The sequence below is a fragment of the Choloepus didactylus genome, chromosome 14 (assembly GCF_015220235.1).
Source record: "Choloepus didactylus isolate mChoDid1 chromosome 14, mChoDid1.pri, whole genome shotgun sequence".
Taxonomy (NCBI): Eukaryota; Metazoa; Chordata; class Mammalia; order Pilosa; family Megalonychidae; genus Choloepus; species Choloepus didactylus.
The window spans coordinates 68,879,292-68,901,546 of NC_051320.1; the positions used below are offsets into that span (position 1 = coordinate 68,879,292).

Below are 22,255 nucleotides of genomic sequence, written 5' to 3' on the forward strand. Positions count from 1 at the left end.
CTGAAAACCTGCTGGGTCTCCTTTCCACGGAAACTTGATTCTGATTAAATCCTCCTCCTGAGACCTGGGCCTGTCTGGTCTGGAAAAGTCTGATTGGGGTAGTCAAGGAAAATAGGTGCCTAGACAACAAAAAATTATGAGTCACACTAGGAAAAGAGAAGATATGACCTAGTCAAAGGAATAAACTAACACTTAAAATGAAATACAGGAATTGAAACAACTAATAAAGATGTTCAAACAAATGTGGTAAATCAATTCAAAAATCAAATCAATGAGTTAAGGGAAGATATGGCCAAAGAGATGAAGGATATAAAGAAGACATTGGGTGAACATCAGGAAGAACTTAAAAGTTTGAAAAAACAATTGGCAGAACTTATGGGAGTGAAAGACAGTAAAAGAGATGAAAAACACAATGGAGACATACAACAGCAGATTCAAAGAGGCAGAAGAAAGGATTCAGAAACTAGAGGACAGAACATCCGAAATCCTACACACAAAAGAACAGATAGGGAAAAGAATGGAAAAATATGAGCAGGGTCTCAGGGAACTGAATGACAATGTGAAGCAAATGAATATACATGTCATGGGTGTCCTAGAAGGAGAAGAGAAGGGAAAAGGGACAGAAACAATAATGGAGGAAATAGTCACTGAAAATTCCCCATCTCTTATGAAAGACATAAAATTACAGATCCAAGAAGCTCAGTGTACCCCAAACAGAATAGATCTGAATAAACCTATGCCAAGACACTTAATAATCAGATTATCAAATGTCAAAGACAAAGAGAGAATTCTGAAAGCATCAAGAGAAAATTTATTCATCACAGACAAGGGAAGCTTGATAAGACTATGTGCAGATTTCTCAGTAGAAACCATGGAGGTGAGAAGGCAGTGGTATGATATATTTAAGATACTGAAAGAGAAAAACTACCAACCAAGAATTGCATATCTGGAAAAACTGTCCTTCAAAAATGAGGGAGAGTTTAAAATATTTTCAGACAAACAGACACGGAAAGTTTTTGTGAACAAGAGACCTGCTCTACAAGAAATACTAAAAGGAGCACTACAGGCAGATAGGAAAAGACAAGAGAGAGAGGTATGGAGAAGAGTGTAGAAATGAAGACTATCAGTAAGGGTAAAGAGAGAGAGAGAAAAAATAAAAAAATAAACTAACTAGGTATTGGACATTAGTCATTGCTACAATGTATCACTACATTGGTGTAAAAGCTGGGAGAAGCTATTCCTGTTTAGGTCTTTGTGGTGTTTTGGAATTGTATGTACTCCAGAAAAAACAAAAACAAACAAACAAAAACAAAACCTGGAAGAGAAGGGTGAAACCAGCAGATGCCACCATGGGCCTTGCCATGTGCCTTGCCATGTGGCAGAGGAGTCAAAGATGGCCAGCAGCTGGTCTTTCGGAAGAAAGCTTCACCTTGATGATCCTTGATTTGGACATTTTCTTTAAGCTTATAAATTCCTATGGTTTAAGCCAATCCATTTCATGGTATCTGCTTCAAGCAGTCTAGGAAACTAAAACAGTCTTCCTCTGACCTACTTGTGTAAATTAGGATAATTCTAGCTGGTACAATACATAAACTCCTAGATTTTAGTGGTTTAACAGTTTAGAAGTTTATTTCTCACTCACATAACTAAGGGAGATTGGGAAATGAAGTCCTCCAGCTGGGTTGTCGTTTCCAAGCTACAATTCTACATAATGAACAGGGTACCACAATTTATAGGTGAGCAATTAGTAGCCGCTGGCAGACCAATTCAGAAAGAAAGTAGTTTGCAATTTAATAATATGATGGCATAAAAATACTCATTTCTTTCTTATGCTATTTTTGCAGATGAAATCTCCAAATCATGAAACAGATGATTTGACCAGAAACAGAGACCTATGTAATAGCAGAACTGGGACTCAATTTTAAATCTTTAAATTCCAGGTTGTGCTGGTTTGGATGCACTATGTCCCCCAAAACACAATGTTCTTTAATGCAATCTTCTGGGGGCAGATGTATTAGTGTTGATTAGGTTGGAATCTTTGGTTTAAGTTGTTTCCGTGGAGATGTGACCCACCCAGCTGTAGGTGATAACTCTGATTGAAATATTTCCATGGAGGTGTGGCCCGCCCATTCAGGGTGGGTCTTGATTGATTTACTGGAGTACTTTAAAAAGAGCCACACACACCCAGATGCTTGCTTCAGCCAAGAGAGACATTTTGAAGATGGCTGTTCAAAGCTGATGCTGACATTTTGGAGGACCCCATTTTGAAATGCAACCTGGGAGCAGGCAGACACCAGCCACGTGCCTTCCCAACTAACAGAGGTTTTCTGGGTGCCATTAGCCTTTCTCCAATGAAGGTACCCTATTGTTGATACCTTGCTTTGGACACTTAATGGCCATAAGACTGTAATTTTGTAACCAGATAAACCCCTTTTATAAAAGCCAATCCATTTATGGTATTTTGAATGACAGCAGCATTAGCAACACCGGTTATGAACCATTTCCGTGAAAGATTTATTGAAATACTTTTCCAAGAGGCACATTTATTTAAGCATTTTTTATTCTTTTTATCATATTTTTAGTGAAGGCAAAAATGGATGGAAGATTGAGGGGATAGAGTATTCAATCCAAATATTTTGAATTTAAATTCAAGGTTGTACACATCCCCATTTAAATGTGCCCCCATTAGTAATTACTTAGTTATGTAAGTAATTATTACTTAGTTATGTAAGTAATACTTATTACTTAGTTCAATAAGTATTTATTTCATTTCTACCATATATCAGATACTGTGACAGGTACTGAAATTTTAAAAAACACACACACAAAACAACAACAACAAAACACACTACCCCTGACCTCAAGAGATACACAATTTCTATAAGAAGATAGATACAGCTGGCATTCAAGTATGGTAAGCCCATGCTAGAAACATAGGAGTGGGGTGGGTAGCTTATCCTAGGAGCATAAGGAATGATTTCCTGACAGAAATGCTGACAGGGGTGAGCTTAGATTAAAAAATGAATAGAAAATAAGCAGGGCAAAGTGGGTCAGAAGAGCAAAGGCAGGAAGTAAGAATACTCCTCAGGAAATGTCAACTGGATCACTGCGGCTGCAGCCCAGAGTTGGTGGCTCAAGGAGAGGCAGCTCATGGGGCCTTTCAATGCTGCTTTGTAAGACTGGCCTTTACCAGCAGATTCTGTTTTCTAAGACTTTCACAGTGTAGTGGATACCTAGGGAATCTGGTAAATGCAGATTCTCAGATCATATTTCTAGTAATTGTAGAGCGGGACCCAGGAATCTGCATTGTTAACAAGAACCCCCCCCCCCACACACACACACCGTCCGTCAGGTCATTTTATTGTTGTTGGCAGATGAACCACAATGAGAAAATCTAAGAGGATGAGGCGGAATTGTGTAGCTCTGAGATTCTCATGAATAATCATGCAGTTTCCTGAGAGGAGAAGATAATTTGGATCTATTAGTCGAATGCAGGTTCTTTTCTCTAATCCTCCCTTTCTGCAGCAATGAAAATAGAATATAAATAATAATTCATTTATCCAGTTTTATTTTTCTAAGGCCTGAAGAAAGTCTGTTATAAATAATTTCATTTATAGTGCTTCTTCATTTTAGTGTTACTTTAAGTAGAATGGACAAATTCAAAATACTGGTGTGTTTTAAGACCTGTATCACTGTCAGAAGTACTTCAGACTATATTCTGGTAAAAATTCTGTGGTATTGTATTTCACAACAGGATTTACTTTTCCATCTGAGAAGTGGCATCTGGATATACAGAAGACAGTTGGGGTCCTTGGGAGCTGAGTTTTGATCGCAGTGGTTTGGATATAAGTGGATTAAGAAGGTGAGAATCCTAGTACTTGGACTGTTAAATAGCCTCTCCATGGAGCTGTGCATGAGAGACTCTAGATGCTATCTCAGCAATTATCATTCCCTTTTCTTTTTTTTTTTTAAATTTACTTTATGATTATAGACATGGTAAATAATCACTAGCTCTTTCTAACTTCAGTATGCTAGGTGATGGTTCAAAGGAAATTAAGGGGAAATAAGTCAGAACCACATTTAGAAACGAAAGAAGAAACCAGAAACAGGAATTAAAAGGCCAGAATTGGAGAGAAGCAGGAATCACAGCTGCCAACTCCTTTCATTCCCATAACCCCTCCCCGACCCCCACACCCAGCTCCATAGATGTTAGAAGCAAAGGCCTGATTCTTGCTGCTAAAGTGGCTTCCCTTATAGGAGTCATCCAAGAGACTTAATGCCACCCAAACACATAACTAAAAAAGAGTTTTTCTTTTCAATGTAAATATGTAAACATGTGTGAACATACCTTCTCTCTAAAAGAACCAAAAAAATTCTGATCTATGCATCAGATTGTTATTTTAATTGTTCCCTCAGAAGAGCTCTCTAAAAAAAATGTTATGTCTGTGAATGAGAAGGGCTTTCTTTCCTCTGAAGCTAATTGAGATTCATGAGGAAACTCCTTTTCCTCGTTAGGAAAGTTCATCAGACATTCAAGACCAGCTCTGCTCTCTAAACAGTTCTCCAGGGATTTCAATCCTATCCTACTCACTCAAGAAATTCTCGCAGATGCTCCATTAGGAAATAGGAAGCAGAATAAGCTATAGTTATGCAGGGAGTTCTCCGATGAGGGTAAGTAAATTCTTGCTTGAGTAAACATTTTATGGAACATTCTGAAATTGGTGAAGGAAAAACAGAAAAAGATTTCATTTTCTCTTAATTATTGCCTTCAAACATGCACAGCCAAATCTCCCTCTCTTTAAAGAATATGTTGAGCAGATCCTCTAAGTTTTTCATAACTTGCAGTATTAAAAGACTTGGTCTAGTCCAACGGAAAAGTCTTATGTCATCCCTCACACTCCCACTCACCCAAGGCTCATTTTTGAGTAGTGACCAGAGAGACTTGGAGGATGAGCAGGAGGAGGAGGCACTAGAGGAAGGTCAGGTTCTGCTTATTTACTCCTCCTCTCATTTCAGCACTTGGTGTGGAGGTTTTGTAACATCTCCTCCCCTTCCTCCTCTTTTTAGGCCTTTTTCTGCAAAATGTTAGGGACTAAGAGGCACAGATGGCAGATCAACAAGTCCACTGTATAAACAGATATCCACCTGGGATTGTATTCTCCTTTTCTCACAGGCACCTCTATTCTCTATGAGAAATTCTCTTGGAGCTCTTCCTCCCTAACTTGGTTTGAAGAAAAGGAGGCTAGCATCCTCCTTCCTATAGAGAGATGAATGAAAATCAGTGAGTTGTGGAGGAACAGGGAAGGGAGACTATAAAATAAGCCTGAGTACTATATATAATAAAATTAAATTTAATAAAGTATACAATTTTTAGACTTGCCTAACCTATTTGCCATAAACAGCTAAATAATTTTATACCTTTAAATATTAAGGGAAATTGGATTTTAAAAAGTAAATGGCATGCATTTCAGATTTCATAAAAAAATAATAAATTCATTTTTACTCAACTCTCATTTTTGGTCTGCAAATAAATCCTTCTCATCTTTTCATTCTAGAAGAGTACAGTTCAGTAGCATTTCTTTTTCTAAAAATGACATCCACCAATGAATAATAAATCCTCATCCCAAGGAATTATTTCCTTCTGTGACTGCAGCAGAGATAGGAGACTTAATTTATGTCTAACTGTCTTGCTTTTTAAAGCAGAAAACTAGATGACTTGGTGCTCACTGCTTCACACCTAGGAAGAGAACTTTCTTATTTTATTCCAAGTCTCATGGCATGGTGTCTCTTTCAAGTTCTTTTGGTATTTGCTGGCTAGTTTATCACTGGCAAATATTGAAATGAACATTTATAAAGTAGAAATGCAGCTCAGAGAGTAGTTTGAAAAGGTATGTCAGAAACTTATCTTCCTACCTTCCTTCCTTCCTCTCTTTCTTTCTTCTAATTAATGCATAATTTCTTATAATGAGGTAGACAATTTTGTTAACCAAATTTCCAGGAAGACTGAATCTCAAATGAAAGATATTAGAATGGGATGAACTAATCTTTTGTAGGGGTACAGTCCAGTGGAATGGGTCATGAGTTAAATTGAAAGTTATTTATAGGAGAGCGAGCAAACACATGAAAGTAAGGGCATGGGGAAGAGAAAGAAGAAAACTAGGAAGAGAGGGAAAGGCAACTTAATGATGAAAGGACTGTGTGTTTAAGCATGTAAGAGGGAAGAGATGATGATGATGGTGATGATGATGATGATTTTTTTACATGTAACAGTTACCTTGAAGACAGTGGGGTGATCGCTTAGAAGATATTTGAGAAGCTTTCTGTGTACTGCACTGTATAAAGCTTTTGCCTCCCAACTTTTAAAGAAAACCAAAGTAAAAATCTATTTTATTCTGTAATGCTAATGCTTCTTGGATCTACTGTAAGTGGTGTGTTTGTTTGCATCAACTAGCAAAGATAAACCTCAAGGTTGTCAGATTATATTTCAGCAGCTACCATCCAGATGATTATTTGAATTTGGTATAGGTGAATCAAATCATATTACAAAATTGAGCCACGATAGCAGCTAAATTATTAGCAAAGTTGTAGTGCCAAATGGTATAAAAGGACCAGGCATGAATAGAATATCAGTGCAAAGCTAGAAGAACATTGTAAAGATTACTGTGAGATTTACAGGACCATTTAGAGGAGAATGCACAATTCAGGATAGTAGGCTCCAGCTAGACTTCAGGTGCTAGAGTATCAGACTTAAGCAGTGTTACACTTAAGCAGTGTTAAGCAGGAACTCAGGGAAACTTCTTCATGAAGTAATTGTCTGGAAATGGTTTTTAATTGAGTATAAAGGACAACAGATATCTTGAGAAATTGGAGTTTTCTCAGGAGGGAGAGAAGTTGGTGGCCAATGTATGGCTTCTGTCCTGCTTCCCTGACCTAGGCACATTTCCCAAAGCATTGGTTATTACTACTGGATTTCCAATAAATATGGCCTTGGGAACAACTAGGTCAAGTCATTTCCTTCTAAGAGAATACCTTTTCCCAATGCCCTTCCCCACTGGGAAGAGACTATATGGGCTAATGGAAGCACTGTTGTTAGTTGTCAATTTATATATTTACTATTATAAAAGATTTATCTGTAACCATGTTTCTATAAAAAGTATAAAAACACAACTCCCCCTTAGGAGGGTAGCTTGTTTTATTCAGCCTTCCTAATTCATTTGTGTTACCAGGAAGCATTTGAGGTTATGATCCCTGACTTTCAGCATTAGATGTTATTTGTGAATGCGGATACATCAAAACCTCCATCTGGTGGCAGCTGGCCTCACCAACCTGGAGAATGTATATAGCCAGATGAAGTCAGGTCAAGTGCAAATGTTGGCAAGAAATGTTCTACCTAAATGTTAAACTCCTAGAAAAGGTTAAAAGCAAGACAACCTCTAGAAATAGGTAAGAAACAAATAGGAGGATCAGAAGAACCTGTAACAAGTTCATTGCAGAGAGACTTACAGCCAGTTTACCAAAACTTTCTGCTTTATAATTTAATTACCGATACAAAATGATCTCCTGAAATTCTCCTATTGGTGAAGCAAAATGGGTTTGAGGAAAATACATTAATTATGACTGCATTTAAAGAAAGAATGCCAAGTAATGATACTCAGATTGTTTGGGGTATGGGGTAACTGGGCAAGTATGTCTCACCTCTTGCAGTTTGCCCCCAGACAGGCAGTATAAAAGTGGGTGGGAAAAAAAAAGTGGGTGGAGATGAGGAGAAACTCCTCTAAATGGGTCAAAGATTACAGTTTATAATTTGCCTTTTGTACAGCAGCATTGGTCACAAGAAAAATCCCAGTGACTGGAAATCCTCTGGGATTTCACTGGTTGAGAAAAGGACCTTCAGGATTTGAGGATCAGGGAGGGCCCAGCTTGTTTTGCTTAGTATGGAAAAACAAATGCAGTGGCCCACTGCGTTCTTGAGAAAAATAATTTGGTGAAAGCACCATCTTAACTATGTTGCAGGAGACTCAGTCACATACAATAAAGTGGAGAGGGAATGAAATCCAAATGCAATTATGACATGCCCCTTTTTTTCCTTTTCTGAATTCCCTAGCACCTAGGCTGGTAGAAAGACATGAAAAGGGTTTGCCTGGCAATGACCTCAGAGGCCCCTGAAGGAATCCTGCTTCTACCATGAAAGAAAAGACAGGTTCAGGGTTTGTACCAAAGAAATTCCAAGGGGTTATATTCTCATGAGATAATTGCACTACTCAGGGACTGAACTTAGTGATAAAGCTTATAGGTGTCAACTAGGGGGCCTGGGCCATGCAGAACAGGAAAATAAGCAAAAGTGGGAGCAGTGGGGTTGTGAAGGTACTATATGGCAAGAGAGGTAGAGCTGTATTAAGTAGTTGCTATGAGTGGGAAATTTGGCAGCAGGGTAAGAAGAGGATTTTTTTCAGAAGCTTTCTATTTGGCACACTATGAAAATCCCTATGTTAGCCCATTAAAGGAGCACATCCTACAATAATCATCTACGGAATTCTTCATGGCTTTTGGATGTTTCTTTGAACATGTATCTGGATAGAACCAGTTATATTCAGGCTACAGTCTAAAGGATGAGTGAAGGAGTCATTGTCATTATGACAGCTGTGGAATTCAAAGTAAAGTGATTTCAATGCTGATTTTAGTAACTAATATATTTTGTTTTCCATTAAGAGAACTGAAAGATCACAAAGCTATAAATGGCACCTAATTTTTCTCCCTCCTGGGAAGATTTGATCAACCCATTCTAAAGAAAGAGGTTCAAATTTTCAAAAAGATAGCCCAAATCTAACCTTAGTTAAAGCATCAGTGCTGAACTTCAGGTCAGTGAGCAAATTGTATAATCCAATTCTATTCAAAAATTCTATTTAAGCTATATGAAATGAATCTAAGTTCAGCTATGGGATCATAGAACTGAAAAACATGATGATTTCATTTCTCCCTTTTGGGCTCAACAATTCTTATTTATATTTAGGGACTGTGGCAGAAGACAAGTTCCTTGCACTTTTCTCAGAGATTTTCCACAATTTTGAAGTTGAAGATATTGAAATGGGTCAGTCACTAAATTACCAACCTGCCTAAACTTCTGGTCTACTGTGATAGATAGTTGAGAGGGAGATCAGTCTCTAAGGGGATTGAGGCACTGGGTTTTCAAATCACAAGATTTCTTACTGACTTCTCCTACTCTATAAATTCTGATTAAAACAAAACTTTCTGCTTTATAATTTCAACAAACAACTATGTGCAAAGCAGCTTTTAACAATGAGTTTGAATTTGGAAGGCTTTGCGTGAAGTGAATAAAGTAAAAATAGAAATTTATTTGTATTAATCAGAAAATATAAACATGTATGTATTTTAAGTTCATCTATGTAAAATGTTTAATGTGATGATAATAAAAAGGTTTAGCTAAAATGCTAAGCATATGTTGGAGGCTGAAATGGTGCCCTAAAAGATGAGTTATAATAAATAAGAAGTAAAAATCTTCCGTCAAACTATGGAATGTCTAGAGACCAGAGAAGATGGGAGTGAAAGTTCCTCAGACATGGTTCTTTGTGTAAACAGGAGCAACTGTGTGGCATTTGAGGAATGGTCTAAGTTGGGCGTGGAGGTGGGGTGGGGAGTGGAATGGGGGAATGGGGGCTTACGAAAAGAAAAATAAAGCTTTGTTCAACTAACCTTAGGCTTTTGTTGTTGGTACTTAAGTAGAATTCAGGCAAAACTAAAGGAAATCTTACAAACTTTTAATTAGAGTTTTAGAAAATCAAATCCTCCAAAGTTATATAGTAGTTGGCAGCAGTCTGCTTTGTCAGGTGGAAATTGGTTCAAAGGGTGGCTCTGGGATACAGCAAGGAACCTGGCAAGCATCATCCCATGGAATTATATCCAGTTCATGAAAATTCTGCCTTCCCTACCTCTAACCTCATCCTTAGTGATGTTCCCATTTTGGTGTTTGGATCCAGGAATGGGCAGGTGAGCCCAGTGCGTGGAACTTTACCTACACACAGAGAAAATCATCTTCTTCTTCAGAAATAGCATAAAGCTTCTCTTTGGGTTCCCCAGAGGGGCTATTGGCATGTACCAAATTATAGTTCTGAATATTTTTTTCTATTTATTTTTAAAAGTTCAATACCATTAATTTTTCACAGTGAAAAAACTCACTGAAATTGCTCTCTTAAGCAGAGATTCAAAAATATATGTGTTAATATTAGTATTATTTGTACCTCCCCATGCAGCTCAGCACCAAGCAATTCCAAACCAACACCTAAGTTAGGCAAGTGGAGGATCAAACAAGATTTAACAGCTATCCATACGCAGTCCTTGTATCTGTCATTTGAAACTGAAAACAACTCTCAGTGCAGAGGTGGGGGTGGCTCAGATCATGTCAATTCCCAGATGAAATGCCTCCCCATGGGCCAAACGATAACTCTGAAACTATTTAGCGTGGTTTACAAAACACATCCCCATCAGATCATTCATCACATCCTTGCCCCTCTGTCCTCCATTCCAGTCAAACGGAACCTGGGCTATTCATTCTGCCTGGCACAGATTTTTCTCCCATCTCCTGATTTCCCTTCAAATACTAATGTATGCTTTCCTGACTGATACCCCAAATCTGGGTTAGAAACTATGTGAACCGAATGAATGAGCTCAGGAGGAAAGTATCTTTGAACTATTAAACATTACTTATCATTTTTCTCTTTTTATTTTGGAGCTTTTTTTGTACAACCCTATTAAATTATTTTGAAAGCATAGACATGACTACTGCCATGGTAGCCTCTACCAAGTCCATAACATGCGAGGTTTGGGAAAGGAACACTGAAATCATCTAGCTCAACCTCCTAATACAGCAAATGAGAGCATGAGAAATGAGTAAAGAGAAGGAACGTGCTAACTGAAGGGGATATAGGAAAGCATAATAATTGCATGGTCTGGGAATTTGTCATCATTAGATATTATAAAAATGTTCAATTCAATGAAATTCAGCATTTGTAGGCAATAGCCACACTCCAATTAAGTCTGCTATACTTCTGGAAGGTATATATCAAATATTCTCAGCTTATCAGCTAGAAAATGAGAAAGCAAAAGTTCACACTGTCAGGTTGGAATAGGTATGAAAGAGAATTTAAAAGCAAGAGAAAGAAGAGAACATTTAAAATTTATCACTAATTATTATAAGAATACCTATTAAAGGGTGTTTCCTGGTTCTAGTTCATCTACTTCTTGGTAAACAGTTCATCTTTATCTTTTAATGAAATGTATATGTAACCTTAGGTATGAGAGCAGAAGGAGAAAAGTAGAATTCATAATATTATCTACACTGTGTCAAATCTAAATAAAGCCCCCCATGCATCCTTTATTAATACAATTTATACTTCTTATACCTCTATTTTTAAATATGTTCACAGTTTCTTCTTAGCCAAGTAATTTGGGATTTTATGTGAGTGTATATATACAAAGGTATTCACTTCCAAATATTATATATATTGCCCTAAAATTTCTTGACAACATTTTATTGGACAAATAAAAATTGAAAAAATAATTAACAAACTGTATTTACAGAAATTGCATATTTTAAATATATGTATTTAACTATATTATAACTATATGATAATTAATACTTAACTGATTTTTGAAAATTAAATATGTTTATACCATAAATAACTAAAATACTGAGAAAAATATGAATGGAAACTTTATACTAAACTATAGCTGCAAAGTGTACTAAAGGGAATGTGCATATGCAACATATGTTTGTCATATATTAATGTTCCCCTTTTAATAAGAGCTCTTTTTAAAGGGAACTTCTAAAAGGTTTCTAAAAAAATGAATTCAGCTTAAAAATTAAAAGTGTAATTAACTTACCTATATATGTGTAATCTATAATATTAAGTAACATTTAAGATTACAACAATTTTTCTGAAAGAACACACATTTCCAGTTATGGTTTCCTGTGGTCAGCTTGAAATTCCAATTGCAGTATGTGATTATTGCTAGTAAGATGGGAAGACACTTCAGTAAGAAGTTTATATAAATATAGTGTTGCACTTACCTCCACATCTAGGAATTGGTCCACTCCACATTACTTTTCCATCCATAAGAATACATGTAATTGTTTCTGTTCCTTGGGTTTTAATAAATCCTTCTTCACAAATGACTGAAATAGAACTTCCTAATTGAAAGTTGTCCCCAAACCGTCGTGCATTGATTGGTATTCCAGGATCAGGGCACTCATTATGTCCAAATGCTTCCAAACAACAAAAAAACAGAAACACAAAAACAAACAGCATGAGAAAAAGAGAGACTTTGTGTATCTGGGTGAGAAAAGTGATTTTTAAAAGGTTATAGTAATTTCTAGAAATGCTTTAAATTTATTTATTTAAAAAAGCAAACTTGGAGGCTGTCATCTGACCATCTGTTTGTCTGCAATGGGTAGTAGACAGGATTGTTTTAAAACATGAATTACACACTAAGATTACAAAATTTCAAATAGAATAATTCTCCTTATTTCTGGAGATTTCTGCTTGTTCTATGCAAAAATGTTCAGTATTTGCTGGTCAGAATTCCAACTGAAGTGAATACAGAACAAGTTGATCATATCACATTGGAAATTTTTCTGTGATTCACTCTGTTGAGAATGGAAAGATAGCCTCACTGTGAGATTTAGAGTGAAAGGTTTCAATCTAGTATGAAAGTCATACAAATTATTCATAATTTTCTATGACATTTACTTTCTGCCATCTACAAGAAGAAAAGCGAGCTGACTCCTTTGCAATTACTATGTTCTAGGAACTGTAATAAAAGCTTTGGATATGTTATTAGATCATTTAACATTTAGAACAGTTGAATGAGGCAAGTACTGCCAACCACTCTAAAGAGAAATGTGAGACTCAGAAAAAGTTAAATAGCTTGCCTCAGGATACACAGATAGGACATGATAAGATTGAAATGTGTCCCCTAGGCTTGCTTTTAATTTTTTTTCTCTACAATTTATTGCATCTCAGGTTATTTGTCTCATGTCTATCAGGAAATTGTGAGTACTTGAGTTCAAGGCCACTATCATGTTCTGTCTTGATTCTCCTGTGGTATATATATAGCATAGTCCCAGCATAAAGCAGATTGTAATGACAATGTGTTTATTTGAGTTTACATAGGTTATAGAATTGCATAAGCCATACATATTTTTCTCTTTATTCATCTGATGACCAAATATGTACTATAATGTTTAAAATTAGTATAATGTAAATGGAAGATTTAAAGAAGCAAATGTAAACATGTAAAATATATTTTATGAGGTGTTTAAAATTTAATACCATTATATTCGTACTGCATGATACATGCAGTTATTTAAAATTTTCTCTCTGAGCATTCCTTTGATACTGTTCATAAATTATAGAATTTTACTAACTATTCTCCTCATCAGGATGCCTGCACATGAAATCTACATTTTAAAGTTAAACAGTACAAACGAATACGTAAGAAAAATTCTGGATATATGAAATATGTATTGTAGGTACAGTTATTGCTAATCATTGATTTATTTTGTGCTTTTTAAAAACTCAATTTTGAATAAGCCTCGTTGCCCCTATTACGACATCCTACCAATAGTTCTTCAGAAAACAAAATCTTAGCATTAAATCTAAGAATTTTCATAAGATGGACTAAATTATTTACTAGAAAAGTAGAAAAGGAAAATGGAGGCATATTTGTATAATACCCTAAAGATATCATAAACATGAAAGTTAAAAGTATTATGCATTTAAGACAAAATAAAAATTGTAAAAAGACAGATACATACATATATGTATTTATCTTTATATATTAAAAAAAAACCTCTCAGGTAAAGCACCCATCATTTACAGCAAGTCTCTATGACATGGCACAAATAATTCAACTTTAATGATGTGCAATTCTCATGGACAACTTATTAAAGATAGCATTCATCACTAGCCTCACTTGTATTCTGTAACAAAGCAAAACTGTGTTTTGTCACTAATTGCCAACACTCAGCATTGAATGGGTTGGAGTATGAGGTGGGGAATAAAATTCTTTTTTAAAGGGCAACGTGATAAGCTGTAACCTAAATTCTATTGTTATGTGATACTTAAATGTTAATTCATGAAGTTGGCCAATATCTGACAGAGTGTGATAGCTTCAAGGAAAATCTATAAAAACCACTCAGCATTTTATGGCTTCAGGTAAAACATTTGCAAACATTAGTATGTAAGTATATTAACCTATAAAGCTATTTCTTCCTCTATGTGATTTATCTTTTAGTTATATTTATGCCACCTTTTTATGGATGAGAATAGTATTTATCCTTTTTAAATGCAAAGGATTTGGGTAATAGACAATAGCTAAATAGGTGAATAACTCCAAAGAAATCTTGAATCTAGAGAAATATAATAAGCATAGCATTCCAATATAAGATGTCAGGATTATATTTCAAAAGCCAACTAAACAATAATAGCTAATGTTTATTGAAATGCTTTATGTGCATCAACTAAATTAGTCCTTACTGCCACCCAATATCATTTTACTGAGGAAACTGAGGCTGAGTTATGAAATGTAAAATGTAGCAAAGTCAAGATTTGAAATTTCATAGTTTGACTTTAGAGCCAATACTCAATCACAAAGGTATTTTCCCCTCATAGTGGCTTTGCCAAATCAACTCACTGGTCCACTGCCTCAAAGTTGATGATTCTCTTTCTTTGCGATGCTTGTGCAGCAGTGAGTTTTGTCATTGGAAACATCACTAGGTGTTGTCACTGCTTATGGTCTCCTATTGAATTATGAATATCTTGAAAGAAAGATCTAGTTCTAAAATTATCTCGAAAGAGCTGGCTCTCTTTATGTTTGCTTATCAATAACAGAACAACATATTGATATATAGTAGGTTTGCGTTTATATTTGCAAGATGTAGTAGAATTGGATAATATATTGGGTGATATAAGGATATTTGAAACAGATTTCCATAATTAGATACATAGATACATACATACGCATGTGTGTGTAGATATATACAAACGCACATACATACAGATATATACATTTTTAACATAAGGCTTCTCACAAACAAAAGAAATGACAAAATAGGTGGCAAAGTGTGTTAAGAAATCAAGGACTAAATGACCATACCTGGTACAACTAGGTATATGACTTGCTCAATTATTAAGCTTGCTTCCTTATCTGAGAAATTTGAGAGTGGAATTGCATTTTTCCTTTCTAGCTATAATTTTTAGAAATAAATTATTATAAGGCGGGGAGCACTTACTGTTATAAGTGATGTTAAAGCCACGTCCTGACATTGAGTGGTCAGCTTGAAATTCCAATCGCAGTATGTGACTATTGCTTGTAAGATGGGAAGGCACCTCAGCCCCAGTAAAGGTTCCAAGAATTGGGGAGTCTGGAGAATCACCATCTTTAACAGCAAGGAAGTCAAACTGGGATTCCAGATCAAAGTCATTAAAGGACAAGTGTATCCGGCTCCCTGGATCAGAGATTATTGTCCATATGCAATTTAAATTATTTCCATACCCTTCTGGATAATCAGGGGAAAGAACTGTTCCCATTGGTGCAGTAAAGTTAGAGAGGCAAGGAACTGTTAAACATAGGAAGATAATACAACAGAGTAAATGATCAAAAAGTAATAGGTAACCTTATTTTTATTGTTCTTCTATGATTATGCTTAAACTTGAAGAATTAATATTAATGCAAATTATCTTATAAAATGGAAAGAAATGTTACCATTTCTCTCTTACTAGAAGAGGCAATAAGTACTTTTAATAAACTTAAAACCATACGCTTGAATATACAAAAAATGTAACTGGATAAATAACTTTATTTTAATGTTTATCATGCTCAGGTCATAGAGCTCTGCAGTTTCAGTTTCATACTTAAAAAAAGAATATTGGAGAAATATATAGAGGTTCCCAGGGAAAGTAGTAATTCTCATGAAATGATTGAAGACAAAAAATATTATGTGGATATTAACAGAATGGGGAAGACGTGGCCCTGAGAAGGCTTGGGATGGGCACAGTAACCAGGTGAGTTTCATTCCTCCCATGATCATGAGATGTTCTGATAGTTTATATTGCAAATAAGGTGATGAATTAACTTGAAATACAGCCACCACTGGTGGCTAACACTGGAAGACAATTTCACAAATGGAAAACAGTATCATTATAAGTTGAATACAGATGAAAAGTCTTATTTTAGAAAACCAGAAAATGACTTTCATTTTTCATGACTATTGGCTTATATATTATCACTTGTGAATATTCAAGACTAAAATGTATAATTTTCAATATTGCACTCACACCTAGTAAGTTGTATAAAGTGCATCAATAGACAATACAAATTATATTTTTGTTGTAGTTACACAGGAATGTTTTAATATATTTGGAGAAATATATTCTTTTAATTTTATTGTATATCACAAATCTTAATGAATTTCATTCTGTGCAATATAAATAAGTGGGACTTTTAAATAAAGAATGCATCAATATAAGCATCTAAAAGCAAAAATAAGTTAATGCATTATACATAGAATAAAAGCTTTAAATATTTTACATGTTTTTGATTGCAAATAATCATGTACTATCTTGTTAAAATAAATGAATCTATTAGAATTAGCTTAGATTTATATTTTCTTTAAGATGGCTGCTATCTATAAAGTATAAAATGCCACCACCAATAAAGTGTTATAACAATACATATAATATATGCTTTGCAATTACCAAGTGAACTATATTAACTTTATTTGAATTTATAATGAAATGTATAATTTGGCATAAACACATTTGTTAAAGATAGTATCACACAGTGCTACTCGTACAAAAATAATTACATGGCTCCAGTCTTTGCAATTAATTACAAAAGCAATTATATGCAAGGACAGGGTAACATATGCTGTCTAGAAGAAAAGCATTTGGTACTCACAGATACAGATGGGTATGTTTGCAGACCATTGGTTATTCTCTTGACAAACAATGGATTTCTCTCCAATTAATTCAAACCCAAACTGGCATTCAAATCTTAAAACATCACGATTAGAAAATCCATCGCCTTCTCTAATTCCATATAAGGGTGTACCAGGATCTCCACAGCTTTCTTTCTCAATTTCTGTAAAAGGAGAAGATAAAAGTCACTTCCCAGAGTAAAAGTCTTATGATAACCATTCTACCACTTTTAGATATACACTCTCTATACCTGATATCTTTCAAAGCAAAATGTGTATATGTCCCCTGTAATGATTAAGTTCACATGCCAACTTGGCCAGGTAATGGTGCCCAGTTGTTTGGTCAAACAAGTGCTGGGCTGACTGTTACTGTGAGGACATTTCATCATAAATCATCAGTAAGTTGATTACATCCATGACTGATTACTTCTATAATCAACTGAGGAGACTGCCTTCAACAATGAGAGATGTTGCATCCAATCAGTTGAAGGCTTTAAAAGGAGAAGTGATGATTTCAGCAGTCAGAAGAGAGAATTTCCCGCTCTACTTCAGCCAGCCAGCTTCTTCTGGGGGAATTCATCAAAAATCTCCATCAGAGTTCTGAGCTTAGAACTCTGTCTTACGGAATTTGGACTTATGAATCCCCACAGTCATGTGAGATAATTTTTATAAAATCTCATAATGTTTATAGACATCTCCTATTGGTTCTGTTTCCCTAGAAAGCCCTGACTAATACAGCTTTGGTAGTAGGAGTGGTTCTTGAGAAACAGAATCTTAAGCATGAGATTTCTGAATTGGTTCTGGGGTTTTGGGAATTGGTTCTCTAATCTGATTAGATTCAAAGGCACTAGTGACTCTATTTCCAACAATCAGGATGGCACTGATAGTCCATTGTGGTGTGTGTTGGCAACAAAAATATGCCAAATATCCTCACTGAATATGGCTACTCAAATGCTTATAAAAGGCAAGCCTCTGGGTGAGAGTGTTTTGATACCTTAACAGAGTTTTGTGGAGTTAAAAGGTATACTGATGTTGGCTGGTTATTCCTAAATATGCTGGATACAGATATAAAATTCTTGCTTTCTCTGTAATCTACTTATAACCGTTTGCTGTGTATCTTCATTGTTCTTTTCTCATGCTTTTATAATCTAAACACACATACATAAAATATTTTAATATCTGTATATAAATATATAAAACATTCACAGAAACTATGTAGTATAATTTTATACATGTATCATAATTTAAATGTATTATATGTAAATATTTTTCTATAACTTGCTTTTTTTAAAAACCAAACAATATATTTAAAGATATTTTTGAACACCTTTGTACCTTTAGAAGAAGCGGTGATAGTTATAATGATTCCTTTAATACACTGTTGGATTTGATTTCATATCTTATTTAGACGTTTTTATCCATGTTCATAAATGACATTGGCTTGTATTTTTTTCTCATGCTGTGCCTATCCAAATTTAGTATCAAGGGAAGAGGTAAGTATTTTCCATCTTTTACTAGTCTTTGACCAGATTGGGTCCTTGAGTGGTAGAATCTGCACAAGAATCTGGCTGAGTCTGGTACACTTTTGAGGTAGTTAAATGACTACCATTTCAATTTCTCTTCAGGTTATTTTCCTATTGAAGTTTTTAATTTGGGGGACTAATATTGGCAACTTGTATACATTATAGAAATAACATTGTCCAGCTTAGTATTTTAGTGGTAAGAGAATTGTGTTGTAGGATTTTTAAATATCTCCTTTATAGACATGTTATGAATCTTTTTTTCTCCTAATGCTATTTATTTATGTTTAGTCTCTTTTTTTTTCTTGCTTGTACATATAAAGGGCTATTAAATTTATTAGTTTATTCAAAGAACCACTTTTGCTTTTTTGACCAATTCTATTGTTTTGATTTTATCTAATCATGACTTCTTTTAAGTAAAATAAAAAGGCCACCTGCATTGGGCAGTCTGGAAGAAGACCCTTATCTAAAAAGGCTTTACCAGAAGACAAAAACAATTGACCTGTAGAGGCTTCCAGAGAAACTGAAACACACCCTACAGATTCCCTAAAATTAGATACCTGGTGATAAAACTGGTTTCTCTTCAGTAGAGAGAGCTTGTCAGAATGGATAAGCATACTATACTATATGGGGAGGAGAGATGCATTGATTAGTATAGTATGCTTGCCCACTCTGATAAGCTGTCTCTAATGAAGAGAACAATGTATCTCTCCTCCCCATTTTGTAAGACATCCTCTTCCCTCAAGTAAAATGAAAACTTAATGTCAGCCAATCAAAAAATTTCCTCTCTTGCTTCTGCATTCACACTCATTTAGCTTCTTTCCACTCCCTCAGTGGAGCTCCCCTTCTACTTTCCGAATGGAATGCTGCCTGATTCATGAATTGGTCAATACAGCTGTGGGATCCTAAACTGCATGAAAAGTTTTTCTTTTATATTTCTTTTTATCTTTTTGGAGTCCATCTTCAAAATATTCCAAAACATTTTGGAATATTTTGCTGCTTGTTTCTAGCTTCTTGAGTTGAAATGTTAGTTCAGTAGTTTATTTTAACCTTTCTTGTTTCATTAAAAAAACTCTATAAATTTCCTTCAGGAAACTGCTTTGATATGGAGAGCCTTTATTATTCACTTCTAAATAGTTTGTGGTTTCTGTTTTGATTTTCTTTTTAATGCAAATAATTTTTAAGAGTGTTTAAAAATTTATAGGAGGGGCTATCATTTTGTTGTGTATTTCTAATGCTATTGCCCTAGTACTCAGAATCTGTATATCAAGATTTCATAGTGGATAAATCAGTGAATTATATTCAATTCAATTTTTTGTATTTCTCAAATTGAAATTATTTATGCCCTGCCTTATTTTGTCTACTTGTCCTGTCAGTTTCTCACAGAAGAGTGTTAAAAGTTCCAAACTGAATGTAGATTTCACCACATTTTACAGTAGAGTCAAATTTACTTAACATATTTTAAACCTTCATTAAATCATTCATTTTATTCAAAAAATATTTATTGAGTATTTATGATGTGTCTGATGCTGCTCTAGGTACTTAGGATACATCAATGATTCCTGTGCTCAACCCCAGGAGTCTGTATGCCACTGGAAGTTTACAAACAATATACAATAAATATATATGTTGAAGGTGAAAAATGCTATGCATAAAAAAAAAGATTGAGCAAGGAATAGGGAAGCTGGTTTTAGTAGGGTGACATTATTTCTAAGCTCACAAAGTTAATTTACTATTGTACTTTCTTTTTGAAATTGTTTCTGTTATCTAAATAGATTCTTCATCTGAAAATGTCTTTTTTTTAAAAAATTTCACTATTGAACAATAGTTGCTAAGGCATAGAATTATAATTCAAAATTATTTTACCTGAGATTTTTGAAATGTTGTTCTCTTGTTCTTTTTCCATGCAGTATTCCTTATGAGAAATCTGATACCAAACTGATTTTCATTCTCTACTAATTAACTTGTTCCCTGATTCCCCTCCTCTCTTTCTGTATTAGGATTTCTTTTAAAACTTACTGTTTTTTAATGTCACTATAATCTATCTAGGATCAGCCTTTATATCTATTTATTCTACTTGATAGATTTCTTTAATCCAGTAACTTGTAACTTTGTTTTATTTCTTCCCAGGAAACTATTACCATTATTTCTTTAAGAAGTATAGTTTCTTACATATTTTCATCTTTCTGGAACTCCTTTAAATTGAACGTTGGAACTTTGGGATTTTTCTAGCTTTTGTGTTGCTTAGCCTTTCAAACTCTTTTTTTTTCCTTTAATCTCTATTCTACATTGTAGAAGAGTTCATTGTCTATATAGTCCAGTTTACTAATTCACTGCACAATTGTACCTAATCTCAATTCAACCCATATACTGAAAAATTATGTTGTCATTTCCTGAATACTTAATTATTATTATTTCTTCTTATTGTTTCATAACCTCCTGTTATTTTTTTCATGAATACAATTCCTTCCTTTTTAATGCAATTTTATTGTGTTATATTCACACGCCATACAATCTATGCAAAGTATACAATCAGCGCTCACAGTATCATCACATAGTTGTGCATTCATAACCACAATCAATTTTAGAACATTTTTATTCCTAAAAAAAAAAAGAGAGAGAAAAAAGAAAAAGAAAGAAAGAAAACCCCAAACATCCCATACCCTTTATCCCCCACCCCCATTATTGATCCCTAAAATCGCTGTGGTACATTTATTACTGTTGATGTAAGAATATTAAGATATTACTTAACTCTAGTGCATAGTTTGCAATAGATGCATTTTCCCCCATACACCATTCTATTATTAACTCCTAGTAACAGTGTTGTACATTTGTTCTAGATCATGAAAGAACTTTTTTTTATATTTGTACTGTTAATCACAGTCATTATCTACCTCAAGATTCACTGTAACTGCCAGTTTTCTTTCTGGTGGCATACATGACTCTAAACTTCTCGTTTCAACCACCTTCACACACAATTCAGCACTGTTAATTATATTCACAATAACATGCTACCATCACCTCTATCCATTTCCAAACGTTTAAGTTCAACCTAGTTAAAAATTCTGCACATATTAAGCAACCGCTTCCCATTAGCTAGCCTCATTCTATCTCCTGGTAACCTATATTCTAAATTTTATGTCTATGGATTTACATACTATAATTCGTTCATATTACTGAGATTATACTCCCTTTATTTTTTGATAATATCTACCATAATTATTTAAAATTATTTTCTGATTGCTCTCTTAACTCTCCTTGGGTAAAAACAGCAGAGTGAAACTTCTGAATTTGCATATTTGAAAATATATTTGATGTATTATAATGATTGTTAGCCTATGATGAAAAGGTGGCAGAAGCAGTTCATGGGAGAACAAATCTCCTGGTTTTAAGTAAACTGTCAAATAGATGTTTTTATTTGTTTGCTTCTCTATAACTATGCTGGTCTTGTACTCTATGCTCACCTTCAACCTCCCCCCACCTTTGGACTCATTTCCTCTAATGTTAGAATCCTGTTGTACTTTGGGGTGTAAATTTTTCCCTCAATTATCTGTCAGATAGTCATCCACTATGGTCTTCATCCTGAGCTGGGGAGGCCTCCTTCTTAATAACTACATTGGACTCCCATTCCAATTGCATTTTGCTATGTAGCTGAAATATTTTCCCATGTGGCAATTCCTTCAGTTTCTCAGGATTGCCAATAGTTTCTGCCCTGGAGTCTTTTGACCCTGATGCACAATGA

General features: G+C 34.7%; 1 protein-coding gene across 8 annotated transcripts in view; it reads right to left on the reverse strand.

Moving 5' to 3' along the window:
* The window catches only part of CSMD3 (CUB and Sushi multiple domains 3), a 1,408,207-nt gene that overhangs the window by 456,186 nt on the left and 929,766 nt on the right, over nucleotides 1-22,255 (reverse strand). For all 8 annotated transcript variants that reach the window (XM_037802758.1, XM_037802757.1, XM_037802756.1 and 5 more), the window contains 3 exons: nucleotides 16,975-17,157; nucleotides 15,308-15,634; nucleotides 12,086-12,280 (listed from right to left, as the gene is read on the reverse strand). In XM_037802758.1, coding sequence (XP_037658686.1) covers nucleotides 12,086-12,280; nucleotides 15,308-15,634; nucleotides 16,975-17,157 — 705 coding nt within the window. The remainder of the gene's footprint in view (nucleotides 1-12,085; nucleotides 12,281-15,307; nucleotides 15,635-16,974; nucleotides 17,158-22,255) is intronic.